Consider the following 25,354-nt stretch of genomic DNA (forward strand, 5'->3'; position numbering starts at 1 on the left):
GCCTTCAAAAGGGAACTGGATAAGTACTTGAAACGAAAAAGATGTGCAGGGCTACGGGATAGGTTGGGATAGTGGGACTAGCTGGATTGCTCCTGCATAGAGCTGGCGCGGACTCAATGGGCCGAATGGCCTCCTTCCGTGCTGTAACCATTCTGTGATTCTATAATAGAATAAAAGGTAAAAGCAGAAAGAGAAAAATATAAGAACATAAGAACATAAGAAATAGGAGCAGGAGTAGGCCAATCGGCCCCTCGAGCCTGCTCCGCCATTCAATAAGATCATGGCTGATCTGTAATATAATTGGGAATAACAGCAGCAGCAACAACTTACACTCATAACGTACCTTTAATGTAATAAATGCGAAGCAGTAGTAGAAGAGTTAGGAAAGGTGAGAGAAAGCATTGTCAAAAAGATAGATTTTGAGAAGGCTTTTAAAGGCAGGGGGAGAAGTAGCAAGATGGAGGAGTTTTAACATGGATTTCCAGAGAAGGGAGCGCAAACCTTTCAACATCAAATTGCATTTATATAGCGCCTTTAACGTAGTAAAACATCCCACGATGCTTCACAGGAGCATTGTCACACAAAATGTGACACCAAGCCACATAAGGAGACATAAGGATAAGTGACCTAAAGTTTGGTCAAAGAGGTAGATTTTAAGGAGCATCTTAAAGGAGGAGAGAGCAGTCGAGAGGTGGAGAGGTTTATGGAGGGAATTCTTGAACTTAGGGCCTAGGCAGCTGAAGGCATGGCCGCCAATGGTGGAGCAATTAAAATCAGGGATGCGCAAGAGGCAAGAATTGGAGGAGTGCAGAGATCTTGGAGGGTTGTAGGGGTTGAGGCGGTTACAGAGATAGGGAGGGTAGAGGCCATGCAGGGATTTGAAAACAAGGATGAGAATTTTAAAATTGAGACGTTTCTGGACCGGAAGCCAATGTAGGTCTGCGAGCACAGAGGTGAATGGGACTTGGTGCAAGTTAGGATCTGGGCAATAGAATTTTGGATGAGCTCAACTTTATTGAAGTTTATCAAGGCCCTGCTACTGATGATAGGAGGGTGGAGGCCAGAGTCAAAGGATCAAAGGTTATGGGCTGGGATATAGACCTTGATGAAGTTAAGGAGGTAGGGTAGCTGAGTTTTGGACAAATTAAGCTTGTGTCGGATGGAGCTCAGGAGGCCAATGAGGATGTCATTGGAGAAATTAAGTTTGGAGATAACGAAAGTGTGAATAGGATTTCAGCAGTAATGGGGGTGAGGTAAGGGCATAGGCAGTCAGTGTTATGGACGCTTAAGTAAGTGGTTTTGACAATGGATAGGATATGGGGTTTGAAACATAGCTCAAATTCAAACAGAATACCAAAGGTGCAATGCAGAGGAAAAAGGGGTATTAATCCTTTGCTTGTGTTCTGTACTTGAATAGCATTGCAGTCAAAAATCCCCTCTGGCTTTTCTGGTGTCTGCAACTGTGTACCTAAAGAGAGTGCAGCAATCTAAATTGCATGCAACTTTGCAAAGAGGGCTTTGCACCCATATTTCCTCTTATCTGTCAGGTTGGTTAATTGGTAGCACTCTCACTTCTGTTTCAGAAGGTCCTGGGTTCAAGCCCCACTCCAGGATTCGTGGAGTGTTTGCTTACATAATAATAGTGACAATATTTTAAAAGCAATTCACTGGCTCTAAAGCATTTTAGGACATCCTGAGATCATGAAAGGCGCCATATAAATGTAAGTTGTTTCTTCTTAACAGTCCGGGTGCAATTCAGGGGCAGAGTGCCCCCATAAAAATCCGGCAATTACGATTCTTGAACTGCAGTTTAGGCACTATCAGGTTTGCTTTAGAAAGATAGGTCTTTGATTAAAAAATATTTTTATTACTTCAGGACATATCCAGAATGCTGTTAACATTTTAAACTTAGTGATGGAGGAAATGTTGGCCTCGATATTAACTCCCCAACAACAGGCGGGAAAAGGTTGGGGGTGGGGGGGTTAAATCCTAAGAAATGGGGAACACGTCCCCAAACCACCGCGTATGTGCCCGTTTGTATGGCGGTGGGTTTCAAGCCCAACCATGTGTTTCATTATCATACTTAAATCGGGCTCCCACAGTGCAATTAGGAGTCTGATTTAAATTTAACTGCTGCTGGCCGGGTTTCCCAGGGCTCGGGCAGCGAAAGGGAGGCGAGAGCTGTCTTCTCCAAAATGCGAGTACTTTTTATAGTACTCTTTGTGGGTCAGGAGAAGCAGGTGAGCTTCACCCAGGCCCTCAAGCAAACCTTTGGCCTCCCCACTGCTCTCTCTAGCCCCTAGATCAGCGACCTCTACCCCCACCAACCCCCAATTGCCAGCCTGCCCCGCGATCTGACCTCCACCCCCCTCCAACCCACGATCGCCGGCGTGCTCAATGATCTGGCCGACCCCCCCCACCCTCCCGCAATCCCCGATCCATTCTCCACCCCCCCCGACCTCCGACCTACCTCCCCACAACCCTCGATCGCCGGCGTGCCCCACCGCCCCCCCCCCCCAGCAATCTGGTCACCATCCCCGCAATCTCCGATCCGGCCAACGCCCCCAACTCCCAATCCAGCACCCTTACCTAACCCCCAATAGCGGTTGCTGTTGGGAACGTCCGCAAGGGTCCTCAGCTGCGGCCTCCAGCCGCTGGTTTTCCTACCCGGCAACCGGCCAGCCTGTCAGTTTTGCTGATTATAATGAGGCCTTTCTGTTAAATTCGGCAGGAACTCCGCATCCCCGGCCTTGCCAGGTTTCCCCCGCGCTACCTCACTCCCCCACACCCTCTCCACCTCCCTGGAAATATTGGGGCTGTTGCATACCTTGGTTGCCCTCTTTTGTGCTATAGCTTATTTTTTTTTTATTCCTTCATGGGATGTGTGCATTTATTGCCCATCCCTAATTGCCCTTGAGAAGGTGGTGATGAGCCGCCTTCTTGAACCGCTGCAGTCTGTATGGTGAAGGTTCTCCCACAGTGCTGTTAGGTAGGGAGTTCCAGGATTTTGACCCAGCGACGATGAAGGAACGGTGATATATTTCTAAGTTGGGATGGTGTGTGACTTGGAGGGGAACGTGCGGGTGGTGTTGTTCCCACGTGCCTGCTGCCCTTGTCCTTCTAGGTGGTAGAGGGTGCGGGTTTGGGAGGTACTGTTGAAGAAGCCTTGGCGAATTACTGCAGCGCATCCTGTCGATGGTACACACTGCAGCCACGGAGTGCCGGTAGTGAAGGGAGTTGTGGTGCATAGGGTGCCAATCAAGCGGGCTGCTTTGTCCTGGATAATGTTGAGCTTTTTGAGTGCTGTTGGAGCTGCATTCATCCAGGCAAGTGGACAGTATTCCATCACATTCCTGACTTGTGCCTTGTAGATGGTGGAAAGGCTTTGGGGAGTCAGGAGGTGAGTCACTCGCCACAGAATACCTAGTCTCTGACCTGCTCTTGTAGTCACAATAGCTATGTGGCTGGTCCAGTTAAGTTCCTGATCAATGGTGACCCCCAGGATGTTGATAGTGGGGGATTCTGCAATGGTAATGTTGTTGAATGTCAAGGGGAGGTAGTTAGACTCTCTCTTGTTGGAGATGGTCATTGTCTGGCACTTGTCTGGCGTGAATGTTACTTGCCACTTATCAGCCTAAGCCTGGATTTTGTCCAGGTCTTGCTGCATGTGGGCACGGACTGCTTCATTATCTGAGGGGTTGCGAATGGAACTGAACACTGTGCAATCATCAGTGAACATCCCCATTTCTGACCTTATGATGGAGGGAAGGTCATTGATGAAGCAACTGAAGATGGGTGGGCCTAGGACACTGCCCTGAGGAACTCCTGCAGCAATGTCCTGGGGCTGAGATGATTGGCCTCCAACAACCACTACCATCTTCCTTTGTGCTAGGTATGACTCCACTGGAGAGTTTTCCCCGATTCCCATTGACTTCAATTTTACTTGGACTTCTTGGTGCCACACTCGGTCAAATGCTGCCTTGATGTCAGGGACAGTCACTCTCACCCCACCTCTGGAATTCAGCTCTTTTGTCCATGTTTGGACCAAGGCCGTAATGAGGTCTGGAGCAAAGTGGTCCTGGCGGAACCCAAACTGAGCATCGGTGAGCAGGTTATTGGTGAGCAAGTGCCGCTTGATAGCACTGTTGACGACACCTTCCATCACTTTGCTGATGATTGAGAGTAGACTGATGGGGCGGTAATTGGCCGGTTGGATTTGTCCTGCTGGACAGGACATACCTGGGCAATTTTCCACATTGTCGGGTAGATGCCAGTGTTGTAGTTGTACTGGAACAGCTTGGCTAGAGGCGTGGCTAGTTCTGGAGCACAAGTCTTCAGCACTACAGCCGGGATGTTATCGGGGCCCATAGCCTTTGTTGTATCCATTGCACTCAGCCGTTTCTTGATATCACGTGGAGTGAATCGAATTGACTAAAGACTGGCTTCTGTGATGGTGGGGCTATTGGGAGGAGGCCGAGATGGATCATCCACTCGGCACTTCTGGCTGAAGATGGTTGCAATCCCTTCAGCCTTGCCTTTTGCACTCACGTGCTGGACTCTGCCATCATTGAGGATGGGAATGTTACTGGAGCCTCCTCCTCCCGTTAGTTGTTTAGCTGTCCACCACCATTCACGACTGGATGTGGCAGGACTGCAGAGTTTTGATCTGATCCGTTGGTTGAGGAATTGCTTAGCTCTGTCTATAGCATCTTGCTTCCGCTGTTTAGCATGCATGTAGTTCTGTGTTGTCGCTTCACCAGGTTGGCACCTCATTTTTAGGTACGCCTGGTGCTGCTCCTGGCATGCTCTTCCACACTCCTCATTGAATCAGAGTTGATCACCTGGCTTGTTGGTAATGGTAGAGTGAGGAATATACCAGGCAATGAGGTTACAGATTGTGCTGGAATACAATTCTGCTGCTGATGGCCCACAGCGCCTCATGGATGCCCAGTTTTGAGCTGTTAGATCTGTTCTGCATCTATCCCATTTAGCACGGTGGTAGTGCCACACAACACGGGGGATGTGTCCTCAGTGCGAAGATGGGACTTCGTCTCCACAAGGACTGTACGGTGGTCACTTCTACCAATACTGTCATGGACAGATGCATCTGCGACAGGTGGATTGGTGAGGACGAGGTCAAGTAAGTTTTTCCCTCGTGTTGGTTCGCTCACCACCTCCGCAGGCCCAGTCTGGCAGCTATGTCCTTCAGGACTCGGCCAGCTTGGTCAGTAGTGGTGCTACCAAGCCACTCTTGGTGATGGACATTGATGTCCCCCACCCAGAGAATATTTTGTGCCCTTGCTACCCTCAGTACTTCCTCCAAGTGGTGCTCAACGTGGAGGAGCACTGATTCATCGGCAGAGGGAGGGCGGTAGGTGGTAATCAACAGAAGGTTTCCTTGCCCATGTTTGACATGATGCCATGAGATTTCATGAGGTCTGGAGTCAATGCTGAGGACTCCCAGGGTCACTCCCTCCTGACTCTATACCATTGTACTGCCACCTCTGGTGGGTCTGTCCTGCTGGTGGGACAGGACATACCCAGGGATGGTGATGGAGGAGTATGGGACATTGGCTGAAAGGTATAATTCTGTGAGTTGCTTGACTAGTCTGTGGGACAACTCTCCCAATTTTGGCACAAGTCCCCAGATGTTAGTGAGGAGGACTTTGCAGGGTCGACTGGGCTTGGTTTAGCCTTTGTCGTGTCCAGTGCCTTGTGGTCCGTCCGGTTTTATTCTTATTGTGACTTTCTGTAGTGAGATTGTACAACTGAGTGGCTTGCTAGGCCATTTCAGAGGGTGATTAAGAATCAACCACATTGCTGTGGGTCTGGAGTCACATATAGGCCAGACTGAGTAAGGACGGTAGGTTTCCTTCCCTAAAGGACATTAGTCCTTAGACATTTGTGGACCAGATAGGGTTTTACGGCAAAACAGTTGTTTCATGGCCACCATTACTGACACTATTTTTTTAATTCCAGATTTTTATTTAAGTAATTGAATTTAAATTCTCCAGCTGCCGATTTGAACTCATGACTCCGGATTATTATTCCAGTAACATAACCACTATGCTGCCGTACCCTGGAAGCAGAAAAGGGGAAACAACCACAAGCCCCCTTGACAACTGCTGAACAAATTCATCTCACCATCTCCTGAGCCATAAACGCTTGTTTCCCTACCACAGGGCAAGAACCCCTGGTGCAAAGCAAATTGACAGAGGAAAGCATATTAAAATGAACAAAAGGAGCGGAGACATGTAAATTTTTGCTTCTGGCTGGCAAAAATGGATTTCAACACTTTAAAATTTTTAAAATATAAAACTGCTTCTGATCGATGAAAGCATTGTTGAATTATTTCACTTCCATCATTTTGAAAGATGGAATGATCAGCATAGCCATTTTCCCAGATAAGGGGGAAATAAAAATGCCGGAACAAAAAAGCTTAACATACTAGTAAGAGCTGTACATTTTCAATCTTGCTGCAAAAGATTATACATCTCTTTCCACAAACCCACCAAAATTATTCTGAAGAAAAGCTACATTGACAAGCAGATAAAACTCATCAGACACTATTATGTTGCCTTTAAGATCACAGAAGTGTCCAAAATTCCTCTTCCCTTTGGCCTGTACTCAGTCGTACACCCACATATATACCTGTTGTGTACTATTAAGCTTTAAATTAGGCCAGACAGAGCATTTCTTGTGAGATCCTCTATCTTTTTTTTCCTCCCAAAATCAATCACCTCACATTTCTCTGCATTAAATTTTATTTGATATTATATCGGCCCAAACAACTAACCTATGTCCTCTTGAAATCGCTCATAATCCTTTTCACAGTTAACCATACTCCCTATTTTTGTGTTGTCTGCAAATTTTGATATTGCACCCCCTATACCCAAGTCCAAATCATTTATATATATATATATATATATATAGAAAAGAGCAATGGTAAAAATAGTGACATCTGGGGGACCCCATTGTTTACATCCCTCCAGACTAATAAATATCCATCATTCACTACTCTATTTTCTGTCCTTTAACCAACTTTCTATCCATGCTGCGACACTTACTTTAATAACAAGTGCCTTAATTTTATCAAGAAGTCTCCCACACGGTGCTTTATCAAACACCTGTTGGAAATCCATATACACAGGGATCAGTGCTCAACTATTTACAATCTATATCAATGACTTGGATGAAGGGACAGAATGTATGGTTGATAAGTTGTGAAGAGGACATAAACCCCAAGAATGGGTGGGTTGGGGACAGGTGGGAGTTGGCAACAGTTGTTATTTGGGTCGCGACCGCAACCCGGCTTTATTTCCGGGTTTAACGTTGGCGCAGAAAAGTACAGGCTTCCCACTGGGAATGCCAAGTCCAAAAATTTTGCGGTCGCGACCCAAGAAAACAACTATTTTCAACTCCCACCCACTCCCAACCCACCCATTCTTGGGGTTTAAAATCACCCTCAAGGAGTCTGCAAAGGGATATAGATAGGTTAAGTGAGTGGGCAAAAATTTGGCGGATGGAGTATAATGTGGGAAAATGTGAACTTGTCCACTTTGGCAGGGGGAATAAAAAAGCAGTATATTATTTAAATAGAGAGAGATTGTAGAACTCTGAGGTACAGAGGGATCTGGGTGTCCTAGTACATGAATCACAAAAAGTTAGTATGCAGGTACAGCAAGTGATTAGGAAGGCAAATGGAAAGTTGTCATTCATTGCATGGGGAATGGAATATAAAAGTAGAGAGGTTTTACGACAGTTGTACAGGGCATTGGTGAGACCACATATAGAATATTGTGTGCAGTATTGGTCTTCTTACTTAACAAAAGACATAATTGCTTTGGAGGTGGTTCAGAGAAGGTTCACTCGACTGATTCCTGGGATGAGGGAGTTATCTTATGAGGAAAGGTTGGACAAGTTGGGCCTGTATACACTGGAGTTTAGAATGAGAGGTGATCTTATTGAAACATATAAGATCCTGACGGGACTAGAAGGGGTAGATGCTGAGAGGATGTTTCCCCTTGTGGGAGAGACTAGAACTAGGGGCCACAGTTTAAAAATAAGGGGTCTCCCATTTAAGACGGAGACGAGGAGAATTTTTTTCTCTCAGAGGGTTGTGAGTGGAACTCCCTTCCCCAGAGAGCAGTGGAGGCAGGGTCATTGAATATTTTTAAGGCTGAGTTAGATAGATTCCTGATTAACAAGAGAGTCAAAGGTTATAGTAAGAAACGGGAAATTAGGATTGAGGTCGCAATCAGATCAGCCATGGTCTTATCAAATGGCAGAGCAGGCTTGAGGGGCCAAATGGCCTACTCCTGCTCTTAGTTCGTATGCTTGTACAACATCCACTGCATTTTCTTATGCAATATAATCCATTTCCTTAAAGACTTCTATTAAATTTGTCAGACACAACTTGCATTTTAAAAATCCATGCTGGCTATTTATTATTTTTACTTATATTGTACATTTAGAAGAAAAAAAATCACATCATCAGCAGAATGGGCAGAACAGGAGTAAATCTAATTAAGACATACATTTATGTAACTCCACAATTGTACACTGAAATACCCAGCAGATTAAATCACTTGTGAATCACAGTATACCACAGTTGGAGCCCCAAATTGGTTAGTTTCTCCATCCTCTTAAAATAAATAATTTTAAAGTTGCAGTGATTTGGTTACAAACTGACACAGCTGCAATTACCCCATTTATGGTGCCAAACAAATGAGAAAAAAGTTCAAGCAGTTTAGGTCTTGTTTGCCACTATAAACATAGCAGTAGAGTTAACATCAATCCTACTGATTTATAGCGACTGAATAAGTCAAATTCAATTTTTATTAAATGGCATTCTGAGATTTTTCCTGATGCTTTAGGGATTAAATTCCATAACAATGTTCATTGTTCTGTGAAAACTGTAAATGTATCTTATACACATTTCTTTATATTTACTTTTATCCCTGAACATTTTAAAAGCTGAAAATAGATAGTGAGCAAGATGCACCTATTGGAGGAAGACATCTACGTCCTAAAATTCCATAGGGCTACCATCAATCTCCTATCATAACGTTGGTAGAAGACTGGCAGAAGCCCCTGGGAAATGCATAAATGGACATTTCTCCAAAGTTTCCTTCAGTCTTCTACTGGATTTATATCAGTAGACAAGTGGTTGCCCCACAGAATTTCAGGGCTCTGGTATTTAGCAATATGGGGAGGAGAAATGTAATTTAGCTGCACTTTTGGGCAGTCCTGGTCTTCAGCAGCACTGGAGAATAATCCTGGTATTTAGCACAACTGGAGTGCCAGTTCTGGCATTTGACAGTATTGCAATGGGCCAGTTGGACTTTGTCGCATGGGAGGATCCTTTGATCTGGCATCACTGGGAAGGGCGAGCTTAATGTTTGGCATAACAGAAGATGTAATGTGTGGTGTAGGGGGTGGTGGTGTGTGTCAGCTTTGCCTCTGACTTCTGAGCAGTTCGAATCGCTCCCACTCCCTGGGTTCTAGACCTTGATCTTATTTGGGGGTTGTGACAAAGTGCAGCAGACAACTGGTTTTGGCGCAAGAAACTTTGACCTTTATTCAAGAGAGAAAATACAACACAACAATCTTAACTCTCTAACAAAATGGGGAACACTTCGGTACACAAAAGGGAAATTACAGTAGAAAAATACCTCACCCCTCCTAATCCCACTGTACTAGCTAAGTTGGACTCTAAAGGGCCAGAGATAATGCTCACCAAACGAATCCTTGACAGTAATTCACCCAGAGGTAAGTCAGAAATAGATTGTAGAGTGGAAACTTTGCAGATCTTCGGTTTTCTCCCGAGTTGGTTTGCTTTGGTCGTGGTGGCCCAATATTACCCAGTTGGTTGGTGGCAATATTCGGTTGGTTGTTTCGTAAGGCCCTTGTTGCTGCGAGGTGTCTGATGGTCACTGGGGCTGTTGCTCTGGTTTCTTCTTGTGTGTCGGCCTGCTTCTAGAGCTGCTGACCTTCTCTCTGTTGCCCCCTCGCCTTGTTGAACGCTGGAAGCTGCTCTTCCTTCCAGAGACAGGCAGAACAAGACAAGCAGCACACAAGCGCCAGCAAGAACCAGAGAGAGAGAGAGAGGTTTTGAGTTTCCACTTCTATATCCCTCTCTTACAATGGTCTTCGTCACTTTAAAAAAAACACTTCATGTCTGTTTAAACAGTTCTCACAAAGTCCTTAAGAATCTTTGATGGCTTTTTGATGGTCCCTCATCATGTTGCAATTGCTTCTCCCGATGGGTCATTGTTAATTCCGATTTTTAGAGCTTGTCACACAAGGCTTCCTTTTGTATCCAACGTCCTAGGTGTTGATCGGTTTTGCTTTAAAACAAAGACATGGCCCCACCATGTCTAGAGCAGTTGCCTCTTTCAATGGCAGTGGGTGTTGACCACCTGCTGTAGGTTTTGCATTAAAACAGAGACATGTCTGAAGCAGTAATTCTCCCACATTCCACTGTGTGTGTGTTGTTGAATTCATCTGGTGACCTCTCACCTATCCTTCCATCTTAGGATTTTGGTCAATGGCCAAAGTTTTTCCATACTCAGGGAAAAGGTGAATTCCCAGAATTCTTACAGTCGCCCCTACGAGGAAGCAAGTCCCTTAAAGGACCTGGATTTCTCAAAAAGTACTTTTCCCTGGTTGATGCTTCCTGGTGAGGCGCGTGTGTGAGTCACCCTGAAATGGTTAGAAAAGAGTCCGAAGTCCTTTTCTTTAGGGTTTTTCTCCGAGTTTTGGGGGATCTGTGAATTTTGAGAATCTTACACTCCCCCCTGTGATACTTTAACCTTGCCTCAAGTATCATACTGGTAAAAGGTGAGCAAAATTCTCGATCCTCTAGACCCAACCTTCCCCTGTAGTTTACCTATCTAAGACCCAAAACATACATTCCCCTTTAGGTGTAGTGTTCAGATGCAGACACAGGTAAGAATTAACATTCATCTCCAAGCACGGAGGGGGTCCAACACCCCTGCACCACTTGGAAAAATACGGTACATACATAGAAAAATAATATACGGTAAACAATAATACTTAACCTACCAACCACCTTATATAAAATTGAACTACACCCAAACTGAACAATCTCAAAATTAAATAACAGAAGCTATGTACATCCGCCGCCCGTCCCCGGGCAGCCAGGCTAATCCCTGTTTGGGCTACAGCATACTACTCCCTTCCGTGTGGCCGCCCTGTCCTGTACCTTTGGTCCCTTACAGCCAGCGGCTGCTGGCTGGGGACCTCTGTCCTCAGATCGATCCCTGACTTGAGGGGCTGCCCTTTTAAACTGGGGAGCCGGTGACCACGGTTTCTTTGGCCGTGGCATTCGTGGGGACCTTCTAGGGACTCTGGCTGGTGGGTCTCCAACCCGAGCCACTGTCCCCTCTTGTGCGGTCTGTGGAATCTCCACTGCCGCTGGCTGGGGATTTCTATCCTCAGGCTGTACCTCTTCTAAACCTGTGTCAGGGGCAGGTAACTCTCTGCCCTCAGGTCCCACCTCGTCAGAGTCCCAGATGAGCAGGGGAGTGTCCCAAACGGTGGGTGGGATGGCCCTTCCCTTAAAACAAGCCACTGCACCTGCTTGTGCAGTCTGTGAGTTTGCTCCTGCTGCAGGCTGAGGATTTTTATCCTCAGACCTTGCCCCAACTGGCTGTTCCCTTCTCTCGGATTTAAACAACTTACATTGGTTAATGTGGAACCATTTGGTGCGCTGAGGCAGCTTTATGGCGTATACCATGGGGCTTGCCTTATCTACAATGCTGTAGGGCCCCACGTATAATGGTTCTAGACTGCCTACCTGAGCAAAATTCCTAACCATAACCTGATCCCCTATCTCCCACTCGTGGTGTGTACAGGGTTCTAGCAGCAGTCGGTTACTCCAATGCTGTTTTCCCATGTTGCTAGCAGCCTGCCAGTGAACCTGTTTAAGGTGTTCAAACAGATTCCTGACGAAGCTGTCCCGGTTCACCTCTCTGAGCTGACCCTCCGTGAGCACCGGGGCTAGCACATGGGTGGGCGTCCGCATAACCCTACCAGTCATGAGCTCGTGTGGGGAATACCCCGTGCTTTTTGACTGGCTTGCTCGGATCTCCATTAGGACCAACGGTAAGACTTCTACCCACTTTCTAGGTGAGTCTACCATCTCTTTCCTCAGTCTTTCTTTCAAGATTCTGTTCATCCTCTCTACAATCCCTGAGGACTGTGGGTTGTGTGCAACGTGCCATTTCCCCTCTATGCCGAGTACCATAAGGGTATTCTGCATGACCTGCCCGGTAAAGTGGCTCCCTTGGTTGGACTCCACGTACTGTGGTAGCCCCCATCGTGAGAACACCTCCCTGACCAGGATCCTGGCTGTACTCAGAGCTGTGGCTGTTCGACAGGGGAAGGCTTCGACCCACTTTGTGAACACATCCACCAGGACTAGGCAGTACTTATAGCCTCCCTGGGCGGTGGGTAGGGGCCCGATGTAGTCGACCTGGATTGACTGCCATGGTCCCTCTACCCTCCTGATGTGTCCCATACGTACCTTCCTTTTGTGGGGGTCAGGGTTGTTAGCACCACACACCAGACAGCTGGCACAGAACTCACGGACATCTTCCCTGAGTCCTGGCCACCATCCTGTCTGTTCCACCTGCTGCCAGGTGGTCTCAGGCCCGGGATGCCCCGCTCCTGGACCCTCATGGGCCAGTTGAAGGAATTCCCTCCTGTGCTGCTGCGGTACTACCCATTGCTCTCCCTTAAACAGCATGCCTTCTTTTACAGAGAGGGCTGCTTTGCTGTAAGGGCCTTCTACCCTTTTCCCTTCTGCCACTGCACTGAGGACTGTCTTGAGGACGGGGTCTTTGGTTTGGACCGTCTTAAGATCTGGGGTTAAAGCTACCCCTGCACTCCCCCGTGTCCCATTCCTACCCGTGACTGCTGCTATAGGACGGAACCCATATGGGTCCCAGAAAGTGCCTGTGCGGGCACCCTCCCTAGCTAGCACGTCGGCCTGCCGGTTGCCCTCACTCCGGGGTTCTGCGGAGGAATGGGCTTTCACCTTATGGATGAAAACCTCTCCTTCCTCCCCCACTGCTGCTAAGATTTTCTCCAGCAAGGGTTTCACTGTGAGGGGTCTCCCGTCAGTGAAGGTGTATCCACGACGGGACCAGATGGCCAGGTACTCCGAACACGAATTGCATGTGAACATGCTGTCCGAGCAAATCGTGTATGGGGTGGGGAAGATCTCGGGGTGTGTAACCACGTATACTACCGCGGACAGTTCAGCCTGCTGGGCGCTCATGGTGCTGGGGAGCTTAATTGCCAGGGCAAGGTTTGCCGCTGGGTCATAAACTCCACACCCCGTGAGTCGCTCACCAGCAGATACTGTGCTGGAGCCATCCACATAGATTTCACGGCCTGTGGGGTGTATCCCGGCCCATAAACCTATGTCTACTTCCCAAACCCCTTCTATGGAACACCGGTGGGCTGTTCCTGGATGTACCAGGTTAGCTGCGAGCTTTGGCTCGCAGAGCCCTTTTACTTTGAGGTCCATCTGTGAGAGAAGCAGGGTCCAGCGAGCAATGCGGGCACTGCTCACTGTCCCATCCTTGATTCTCCTGTCCAGGAGTATCTGGGTGGGCGTGTGATGGGTGAGGAGGGTGATGGGAGAGGTGCCTGTGAAGATCAGCGATCTTTTCACAGCCCAATGTGTGGCCAAGAGGTACCTTTCACAATTGGAGTAGCTCTTCTCCACATCTGTGAGTATCCTGGAGGAGTAGACCATCGGTCTCAGCTTGCCATGCCGCTCTTGGAGCAGCACAGCACTCAGGCTAACCCCGCTGGCTGCTACCTCCAGGAAGAACTCTTTCCCTCCATCTATGGCCCCTAGAGCTGGTGCGGTCTGCAGATCTTTCTTGAGCCTGACAAATGTTGCCTGGCAACCCTCATCCCAAACCCACTCCACTCCCTTATGCAGGAGTCGGAGCAGTGGGGCTGCTGTGGCCGCATAGTCCTCAATGAAGTCTCTGCAGTACCCGGTTAGCCCTAGAAACGATCTCACTCCTGTGACTGTGTTGGGGACTGGTAACTCCTGTACTGCTTCCCTTCTAGCTTTATCTATGGCCCTTTCCCCAGCGCGTAGTGTCAGGCCCAGGAATTTCACCTCCTGCTGGCCGATCTGCGCTTTCTTTGGGTTCACTTTAAAACCTTCCTGCCCCAGCAGTTCCAGCAATTCGGCCAGAAGTGGGCCATGCTCCTCTCTCGAATCAGTGAATAGGAGCCAAACCAGCTGCCTGGGCTGGCTGAAGCCCTTTAAACTGTTTGCCGTGCATTGGTGGAAAATGCTGGGGCTATTATGGAAGCCCTGAGGCAGACAGTTCCAGGTGTACTGTTGCCCTTTAAAGGTAAAGGCAAACTTGTACTGATCCTCTCTCCTTAAAGGGATGGACCAAAACCCGTTGGAGATATCCAGCACCGTGAAAGTGGTCGCGGATGCTGGGATACTTCCTATCAGGTCGACAACTGCTGCTACCGTGGGTGCACAGGCTGGGATGTTACTGTTGAGCACCCGATAGTCCACTGCGGCTCTCCAGGAGTTGTCTGGTTTTCTAACCGGCCACAGTGGAGAGTTCACGTGGGTGGCTATCGGTCTTAGGACCCCCTGTTGCACTAAGGAGGACATGGCTGCTTCCATGTCTGGCTCCGCTTCCCTGGGGAAGTTATATTGCTTTTACGGTCGGGCCATAGTGTCCCCATCTACACTGACCTCGAACCCGTTGACCCTCCCACAATCGTGTTTGTGTGTGGCAAATGTGGCTAGGTGGGCTCGCACAAATGCCTGGAACTCCCTTGGGGTATTACTGACCATGAGTTTGAGGGATTCTTTGGGTCAAACCACATTCCTGCCGCGGCCCTGACCTGTGGCAAGCTGTTCGCCACCAGGCAATGGAGCCAGTGGGCCCGCTGATCCTGGTCCAGGTTAGCCCAGTTAGGCGTCCCACTGCATGCACTCCTATACACCGGCCACAACCTGTCTGCAAAAGCCTGCGGGGTTTCTCCTACGAGCTGCACTGTTTTTTCCACCCGGGAGAAAGGACTTCCCTCATTCATCCCCATGGCCTCAAGAACTTCCTCCTTGAGCTCCCCATAATCATACTGTACCATATTACATTGGTCAGAGAGGGACTGGAAGAGCTTACTCTCCAGGGAGAATAGCAGCATTTTGGCCTGTTCAGCATCATTGCACTCATTGATGCTTGCTGCTTGTTCCACTTCCCTGAAGTGGACCGAGGGATCCCCATTTGCCGCAAGTTCAGTTAAATGGCTTACCATGGCCCTAAGCTGTTGGGTGCCGTGGGGAACTACGAACTGGTTTTGGAGGGGTCCCTCAACCTCGTTATCAGCGGGCGGGCCGAATCTTTGCTGCCGGGCCGGGCACATCGGCCCCGGTCCCAGCCTCTCTTGCTGAGGGTTTTCCTCCTCAGCTTCTGCCCATAATTCCACCCCCCCCCCCGCCAGATTTCGCTAAAGCTTGGCGCTATGGGTGGTGGTCGTGGGCCCTCCTGCTCCTCAACCGGGTAGTCCATTGGCACTACCTGTGGTGTCTGAACCGTCCTCCCCAGGTTCCCTGTGATGTCGACCTGGGCTGCACTAGGACTTATGAGGCACACCATGCCTTTTGCCGTCCTTAGAGCAAGGTTCAGACTCTCTATCTGCTTCTGGCAGGGGCCATTGTCTGCATCCTCAAACCCCTGTGCGCTCACTATCTTATCAGCTGCCTGTAAGCCTTTTACTTTCTCCTCCTGCTCTCTTACTTGTCTTGCTAGGCGGGCATTCTTTTCCCGCAACCTCAGCTCATTGTTCTTAGCCTCGGTGACCTGACACTGTAATTATTCCTGCTGGGTCTTATGCTCCCCCACTAACTGCACCCTTTCCTGGTTCAGAGCCTGCAATGCTAACAGTAACTTCTCCCCTGCTAGGGCCTTTATTTGGACTTCCAGGGCTGACTCCCGAATCTCAGCTGCCTGTGCTTCAATGAGCCTATCCAAAAGCTGGATCTGTTTCTTGAAGCACATCAGCCAGACTGCCTTTTCTATGGATTTTTTATGATCCTTCCCTTCTGTCCATTTAGCTGCAGCATCTAACGGGCGCCCAGCCTTTAACAGATTAGTGACCCTTTTTTTTCCATATTCACCTTACTGAACACATAATTTGAAATCCTCTCTTCCATTACAGTTCTCTCTTCCAAATCAGTGTCCACTGCATCGCATCCCTTTTGCCAAGGTCCCTTCGTGGTCGCCATTATGTAGGGGGTGGTGGTGTGTGTCAGCTTTGCCTCTGACTTCTGAGCGGTTCGAATTGCTCCCACTCTCTGGGTTCTAGACCTTGATCTTATTTGGGGGGTTGTGGCAAAGTGCAGCAGACAACTGGTTTTGGCGCAAGAAACTTTGACCTTTATTCAAGAGAGAAAATACAACACAACAATCTTAACTCTCTAACAAAATGGGGAACACTTCTGTACACACGAGGGAAATTACAATAGAAAGATACCTCACCCCTCCCAATCCCACTGTACTAGCTAAGTTGGACTCTAAAGGTAAGGAATCTTACAACACCAGGTTATAGTCATGAAGGAGATAATCTCCGAAAGCTTGTGATTTTCAAATAAAACTGTTGGACTATAACCTGGTGTTGCAAGATTCCTTACATTTGTGCACCCCAGTCCATCACCGGCATCTCCACATCAGGACTCTAAAGGGCCAGAGAAAATGCTCACCAAACGAATCCTTGACAGTAATTCACCCAGAGGTAAGTCAGAAATAGATTGTAGAGTGGAAACTTTGCAGATCTTCGGTTTTCTCCCGAGATGGTTTTCTTTGGTCGCGGTGGCCCAATATTACCCAGTTGGTTGGTGGCAATATTCGGTTGGTTGTTTTGTAAGGCCCTTGTTGCCGCGAGGTGTCTGATGGTCACTGGGGCTGTTGCTCTGGTTTCTTCTTGTGTGTCGGCCTGCTTCTAGAGCTGCTGACCTTCTCTCTGTTGCCCCCTCGCCTTGTTGAACGCTGGAAGCTGCTCTTCCTTCCAGAGACAGGCAGAACAAGACAAGCAGCACACAGGCGCCAGCAAGAACCAGAGAGAGAGAGAGAGAGAGAGAGGTTTTGTTTCCACTTCTATATCCCTCTTACAATGGTCTTCGTCACTTTAAAAAAAACACTTCATGTCTATTTAAACAGTTCTCACAAAGTCCTTAAGAATCTTTGATGGCTTTTTGATGGTCCCTCATCATGTTGCAATTGCCTCTCCCGATGGGTCATTGTTAATTCCGATTTTTAGAGCTTGTCAAACAAGGCTTCCTTTTGTAACCAACGTCCTAGGTGTTGATCGGTTTTGCTTTAAAACAAAGACATGGCCCCACCATGTCTGGAGCAGTTGCCTCTTTCAATGGCAGTGGGTGTTGACCACCTGCTGTAGGTTTTGCATTAAAACAGAGACATGTCTGAAGCAGTAATTCTCCCACTTTCCACTGTGTGTATGTTGTTGAATTCGTCTGGTGACCTCTTACCTATCCTTCCATCTTAGGATTTTGGTCAATGGCCAAAGTTTTTCCATACTCAGGGAAAAGGTAAATTTCCAGAATTCTTACAGTGGTTCATCCCAGTGGTGTATTCCTCATGTCCTTCAGCCGTGAGGGGAGTGAGGAGGCTTGACAGTACTGTTTGGAGGGAATCCCATGTCTGGCAGCACTTTTTGTGACTTTCTAAGGGACCTCTGAAAATATTGAATTGATGTCTTGTGATGTCCTGCATGTGTATCAATGCGTGTCTCTCATAACACACAGCTGTAAGAAGATCTAAACATTCTTCTAACTATCTATAAACCATGGGTTATAATTAGGGCTTTCAAAATTCAACTCATTTGTTTTTGTTTGAAAAAATGAAGTCAAATTATGAGAAAAGATACCAGGGAGAACTTTCAACTTCGGCGGGAGTAGAAAACTGATGGTGTTGAAACAACTGCCCGCTATACATTCCATTCGATTTTCCTTTTCCATTGACTTCCTTACTGCTTGTCTAGCCAGATCAACCCTTCCCATTATGGCATTGATTTGCAGGGTTACCTGCAGCCAAGTGGGAAAAATTCTAACCCTCATTGACAGGTGTACCCATTCAGGTTCCATTAGTGAACCAGGATAACTGGTCAATTTTCAACAGTGCCCTGGAGTACTTCGGAGGTTTCTAGTTCAGGTATTGGATTACTAAATTTGTTACAGAAGGTTTACTTGATTCCTAACTTCCACTCCCAAGCAAGTCATCTTGGACTCACTGTGACCCATACTCCTCTCCCCAACCTAGGGAGAATAGTGATTAGTTGGTCATTAGGGATCTGACAAGCATGGGTTTCAGCCCTCACCGGGCACATAGCAGGTAGAAGGAACTTAATGAGTGGCATGGTGAACAGTATCACTCCTAACTGTACTGTATGCCATTGAACAGTGGTTTTACCAGTCAGAGGTGCAGAGTTCCAGCAACAGACTGAACATATGAGTGCATGTTCTCATATGCAGCCTCCAAGTAACACCTTCTAGCAGTTGTCATCCAAGTCTCAGAGTTTACATATCTGCTATACAGTGGAAAATCTGCCTTCAGTGGAAAGACCTACACAGGGCAGCTTGCAACGTGTCAGCCAACTTGATATAATGGATGTCCAATATATTCATTTTTTTCTGCCAGTGCCAACATCCAAGAGTCCATATCAAATAGTGCATAGGTTTGGTGCAGTTCAGGGCACTGCCCAAACATCAGTACTGTGCAAGTCTCAGCTTAGCTCAGTTGATAGCATTCATACCTCAGAATCAGAAGGTTGTGGGTCAAGCAATCTAGGTTGACATTTCAGAGCAGTACTGAGGGAGTACTGAAATAACAGAGGCACCGTCTTTTGGATGAGACATTCAACTGGGGCACTGTATGCCTCTTCGAATGGATGTAAAATACTTCATGGCTCTATGCACTGTTGCCGTGAGCTACAATACAACCAAAAAAATCATACAACTGGTCATTTGTCCAATTGCTATTTGTGGGATCTTACTGTGCACAAATTGGCTGCCATGTTTGCCTGCATAATAGTGACGACACTTCAAGAGTAGTTCAACTGGATATGAAAATCAAGTAAAATAATGGAACCTGTTCTAAGGGTCAGGCTGGAGGGGTACAACAATATTTTAAGAAACAAGCAGTATGGTTTACAAGTTGAAGATCCTAACTAACAAATCCCCTTGATTTCTTTGAGGATGTTGCAAAATATAATAGATAGTGACACTTCCTATGATATAATTCATTTACATTTCCAGAAAGCTTTTGATAAAATTCTACCTAAAAATTTAGAATTAAACTAAAAACCACAAGAATCTAGGATAGTTCCAAGGTTTGGATTTTTTTTTTAAAAACTGTTTTTAAAACAGAACTCAAGAGAGCTATGAGAGTAGATTTTATAAATTTGTGCTCCCAGCGCATAGCTTGATGTGACGGGCTGGATAATCGGAAATTCATGCGTGGCGGTCAATGCCCCTGTATGATTTTCCATCCATTAAAGCTCTGTGCCAGGGGTGCAAATTTGTAAAATCTACCCTGTAATGTTAAGCCCAGGGAAGATATTAAATGGAGTCCTGCAGAAATTAGTACTTGGACAATCAGACAGACATATAGCAAAAGTAACTTTAACACTGATGTTACACATATTTATCATATTTTTTCAAACTAAGTATACAATGAATGGAACTGAATTAGCATAAGGAGACTTGGAAAGAGAGTCTTGGAAGCAATAGCAGACACAATACTTTCACTGCCAGGACAATGTGGCAAACCAATTAAAAAAATATTATACTACGATATAAGAGCAGGTCAGAGGCTGGGTATTCTGTGGTGAATGACTCACCTCCTGACTCCCCAAAGCTTTTCCACCATCTACAAGGCACAAGTCAGGAGTGTGATGGAATATTCTCCACTTGCTTGGATGAGTGCAGCTTCAACAACACTCAAGAAGCTTGAAACCATCCAGAACAAAACAGCCCACTTGATTGGCACCCCATCCACCACCCTAAACATTCACTCCCTTCACCACCGGCACACCGTGGCAGCAGTGTGTACCATTCACAGGATGCACTGCAGCAACTCACTAAGGCTTCTTTGAAAGCATTTCCCAAACCCGCGACCTCTACCACCTAGAAGGACAAGGGCGGCTGGCACATGGGAACAACACCACTTGCACGTTCCCCTCCAAGTCACACACCATCCTGACTTGGAAATATATTGCGTACCTTCATTGTCGCTGGGTCAAAATCCTGGAACTCCCTACCTAACAGCCCTGTGGGAGAACCTTCACCGCATGGACTGCAGCGGTTCACCATCACCTTCTCAAGGGCAATTAAGGATGGGCAATAAATGCTGGCCTTGCCAGCGACGCCCACATCCCATGAACGAATAATAAAAGAAGCTAGAACAGAGATCTACAGAAGGTGTGCCAAGGCTTTACAATGCAGTGGTGAAACCACACTTAAACTACAGTGTTTAGTTTTGGTCACTGCACCACACCACAAAAAAATATATACTTACAAAAAAACTATATAACAGTTACAGAAATGTGGAACAAAACTGAGTCTAAGTGTAGAAGGGGTCAGCTAGGAGGTAAGATTAGAGAACCTTAAGCTATACAGTCTAGAATGAATGTGGATAAGGGGGACTTTACTAAGGTATATAAAATATTGAAGACTATACATAAGGTAAAGAAAAATTATGATTTCAAAATATCCTAAGAAAGTAACACCAGAGGATATAAATGGAAATGAGTGAAAAGTGAATTTAGATCAGATATCAGGAAAAAACAAAGACTGATAAATATTAGGAATAATCTACCTAGCAAGGTAATAATAGATAAAAATGTTGGGGTTATTCAAAATACAATTATTTGCCATGATGGGAGTATTAATGTACTAGAGGAATAAGCTTCTTTGGGCTTAACGGCCTTTTCCCATCCCTGCTTTGTCTTAAATTCTGTCATGAAATAAGCATTTCTCGTTTTTTTTAAATGGGATGCCATACAGATATGTTGATCCCCCTCAATTACATAGTAATTTAAGAATGTCCCTATTTACAATGACACCAAAATGTTGAATCTGCAATCCTTTCCACCAAAAAACTTCTGAGTATTGCTTTTTTGGCTCAGTGGCATTGCTGTTCATTGCTGTTATATAAGTAGGTTGTTCCCTCCTGCAAACAATTAAGCTATAACACCAGGGTTGATCATAAAGGTCATCTTAGCCCTCTAACCAAGACAACAACAAATTCCAACTATCTGTGGAACAGCTTTCTTTACCAATCCATTGCAGTCTGGAATAAATTGCTAGCAGCAGTTTTCACAAGTGAGCCAAATATTTAAAGGTCCCAGGGCTTTGTTAGTATCCATTTTCTCTCTGATTTTTAGCTATGGGACAGCTTATTTGGTTACGTGCAGATCCTTAACATACCTACCATTTTGGGCTAACAGCATATATCAAATTATATATATTAGCTTGACTCAGTTAGTAGCACTCTTACCTCTGAGCCAGAAGATTTAAGGTTCATGCCCCACTGCAGACTTGAGCATATAATCTAGGTGGACAGTACTGAGGGAGTGCTGCATTGTCAAGAGGTGCCAGCTTTCAAATGTGATGTTAATTCAAGGTCCTGTCTGCCTGCTTAGGTGAATGCAATGATATTCCATGACATTGTTTGAAGAAAAGTTGTGAGTTCTCCCATGTGCTGGCCAACATCTCTCCCTCAAAAAACACCACTAAAACCAGATTATCTAGTCATTCATCTCACTGCTTGTTTTTGAACTTTTCTGTGCACAAAACTGTTTAACAATGTTTACCTAGATAACAGGTGACCATACTTCAAAAGTAATCCGTTGATTGTAGAGCACTTTGGGACTTCCGGAGGATGAGATAAGACACTATATAAAGGCAAGTTCCTTCTCTCTATCTATATAAAATAGGGCAGAATTTTTACAGGTCTTGTCCCAGTTGTCTGATGTAACTTCAGCGGAAGAGCCATGGAAACCCAGGAAAACTGGCATTCACATCATTTCTCGGGGTTTCCACGGATCTTCCACTTAGGTTACGGCAGACGATCGGCAGAATCCCTGCAGAAATTAATGGCGTTTATATATATATTTTAAATCAATACACTGGAAAATGCTCAATCACAATAACTTACTTCTGGAAGCTCCTGGATTTGGTTTCTTGGCACAGAAAGCTTCTTGAGATTAGTCAAATATCCAATGTCATGTGGAAATGATTTGAGATTATTGTTTGCTAAATGTAGCTCACAAAGCTGTTGCAGCAGACAAAGCTTGCTTGGAATGCTCTCCAGTTGGTTGTTGTTCACATTGAGATACTTGAGTTCTGCCAGCCTGCAAAACAAAAAAAAATTGAAATTAATTATTTATTGTGGTACAGTGGCGCCCTCTTCAGATCAGACCTTATTTACCAGAGAAGGATTGATCTTAAACTGGATTTAATTTATCAGATCTCCCTATTTTTTATATGTTTCTAAACTGAGGGAAATAGTTTTTCTATTCTATTCATGATGTTGTCCTTTTAAGTGTGTTCCACTGCATTTACATACAACAACAGACTCAAAAGGTATCCACTACAAGGGACTATATAGTCTGATGTGCCTTACACCTAATCTAATAGTATACAATTTACAATACAAAGGAGGCATATTTTTAAAAAAATCTTCTTGACATTAAGAAATAATCAACCTTTTAACTGATGTCTCAAGGAACTCACAACAATGCCTGTATAGACAATGCAATGGTAGGCTCTGTGCTCTACACAAAGGGATATCACTTAAGCATGAATTGTGTGGATCTGTTTTTGACCTTTGGGACCACCTAGATGGACTGAAATGGTCTTTCCCTGCCCTGTACCTTTCTATATTCCCATGAGCTGCTTGACAATGTTGATGCATTAATCCAAAAAGTGTCAGACTTTCTAAAATTTAATGAGTTAATGTCAAGAGTTCCTAAACTTAACAGAGATTCAAGAATTGGTTAAACATACACTGTTTAGACGTCCCTATGATTTAGTGTGTACATACATGGTGTGCTCCTGAACAATATATGCCAGAAAGTCTCAGGTTTAGTTCCCAGTATGTGCTGAGTTAGCTAATCCAAGCCAGGGCAATTGGGATGTCATAAATGACCTCAGTGCCTGGGACTGAAGAGGGGAAAAGCACAATCCAGTCAGGGCTCCCGCTCCTGACTATTATCCAATGTCACCTGCTGGAAAGTGGCCATGTGAGGACGTCGGGTGAGGACAGGATTAGGCTTGCATGTGATGCTAATGCCAATGTCGAACACTTGCCAATGCTCACTACCTAGGAGCACACATGAAGAATGGATGGGGTACTGGAGGGCTGTCAGTAACTGCAGAACTGTAACTCAGCCACAGTCTGCACCTTCAGGATAGATAGGTAGACAATTGTGGAGATGAACAGTTTTTACATAATGTGATAGCTCAATTGCAGGGAGATTCTACTGTAACAATATACTATAATAGCTATTTCTCTACCTGTATATTTCTTGAGGCAAAGTTGTTAGCTTGTTGTTACTCAGGTTCAAGAAAACTAGGTTTTCTAACCCCTCTGAAACGACAGAACAAAAGGTACATTTTTGTAAATGAGAGGAGGATTAAGAAGTAAACAGCAATTGTACAGAATAGCATCAACCCTACTCCGGTAACTTCTCTATCTTCACCATGTTACTGTATAAGGCAGTTGCAAATAGAGACTTAAGAAAAAGGAGGGAAGCAAAGTCAGGGCAAGATTAATCCCAGTCTGTTCTTGCTGCCTTACAATATCTAGTTCAGAGTAATACTGATGAAAGCCTGAAAACAGGTTACCAAACTGACCTTTTGGCCATGAGGAGTACATTGTCCAGGAAGACTTCTCCAGAGAGAAAATTAGCTACAAAAATGGGGTAAATACTCAATCTCCAAAATAATACATCAATAACAACTGTAGGAAGAGAAAGGGCTCAGTGACTAATTTAATCTTGAAAAGATCAGCTGATGCTGATTCATCCTGATTTTCTCTGCATTTTCTACCTAGAATCATAGAACGGCACGGAAAGAGGCCATTCGACCCGTCGAGTCCATGTCGGCTCTCTGCAAGAGCAATCCAGCTAGTCCCACTCCCCCACCCTATCCCCGTAGCTTTGCAAATTTTTCCCTTCAAGTACTTATCCAATTCCCTTTTAAAAGCCATGATTGAATCTGCCTCCACTGCCCCCTCAAGCAGTGCATTCCAGATCCCAACCACTCGCTGTGTAAAAAAGTTTTTTCTCATGTTGCCTTTGGTTCTTTTGCCAATCACCTTGAATCTATATCCTTTGGTTCTTGACCCCTCCGCCAATGGGAGCAGTTTCTCTTCATCTACTCTGTCTAGACCCTTCATGATTTTGAATACCTCTATCAAATCTCCTCTTAACCTTCTCTGCTCTCAGGAGAACAACCCCAGCTTCTCCAGTCTATGCACATAACTGAAGTCCCTCACCCTGGAATCATTCTAGTAAATCTCTTCTGCACCCTCTCTAAAGCCTTCACATCCTTCCTAAAGTGCGGTGCCCAGAACTGGACACAATACTCCAGTTGTGGTCGAACCAGTGTTTTATAAAGGTTCATCATAACCTCCTTGCTTTTCCCCTCTACGCCTCTATTTATAAAGCCCAGGATCCCTTATGCTTTCTTAATCGCTTTCTCAACCTGCCCTGCCACCTTCAACATATACCCCCAGATCTTTGTACCTGCACCCCTTTTAGAATTGTACCCTTTAGTTTATATTGCCTCTCCTAGTTCTTCCTGCCAAAATGTATCACTTTACATTTTTCTGTGTTGAATTTCATCTGTCATGTGGCCGCCCATTCCACCAGCCTGTCCTTGTCCTCTTGAAGTCTATCACTTTCCTCCTCACTGTTCACTACCCTTCCAAGTTTGTGTCATCTGCAAATTTTGAAATTGTGCCCTGTACACCCAAGTCCAAGTCATTAATATATATCAAAAAAAGCAATGGTCCTAGTACCGACTCCTGGGGAACACCACTGTATACCTCCCTCCAGTCTGAAAAACAACCGTTCACCACTACTCTCTGTTTCCCATTACTTAGCCAATTTTGTATCCATGCTGGCACTGCCCCTTTTATTCCATGGGCTTCAACTTTGATGACAAGCCTATTATGCGGTGCTTTATCAAATGCCTTTTGGAAGTCCATATACACCACATCAACTGCATTGCCCTCATCGACCCTCTCTGTTT

General features: G+C 45.8%; 1 protein-coding gene across 2 annotated transcripts in view; it reads right to left on the reverse strand.

The window, feature by feature from the left end:
• Window positions 1–25,354, reverse strand: part of lrrc69 (leucine rich repeat containing 69) — a 67,005-nt gene that overhangs the window by 30,018 nt on the left and 11,633 nt on the right. For both annotated transcript variants that reach the window (XM_067979368.1, XM_067979367.1), the window contains exons 3-4: window positions 23,615–23,687; window positions 22,254–22,449 (exon numbers count right to left, since the gene is read on the reverse strand). In XM_067979368.1, coding sequence (XP_067835469.1) covers window positions 22,254–22,449; window positions 23,615–23,687 — 269 coding nt within the window. The remainder of the gene's footprint in view (window positions 1–22,253; window positions 22,450–23,614; window positions 23,688–25,354) is intronic.

Source organism: Heptranchias perlo, chromosome 3, assembly GCF_035084215.1.
Source record: "Heptranchias perlo isolate sHepPer1 chromosome 3, sHepPer1.hap1, whole genome shotgun sequence".
NCBI lineage: Eukaryota > Metazoa > Chordata > Chondrichthyes > Hexanchiformes > Hexanchidae > Heptranchias > Heptranchias perlo.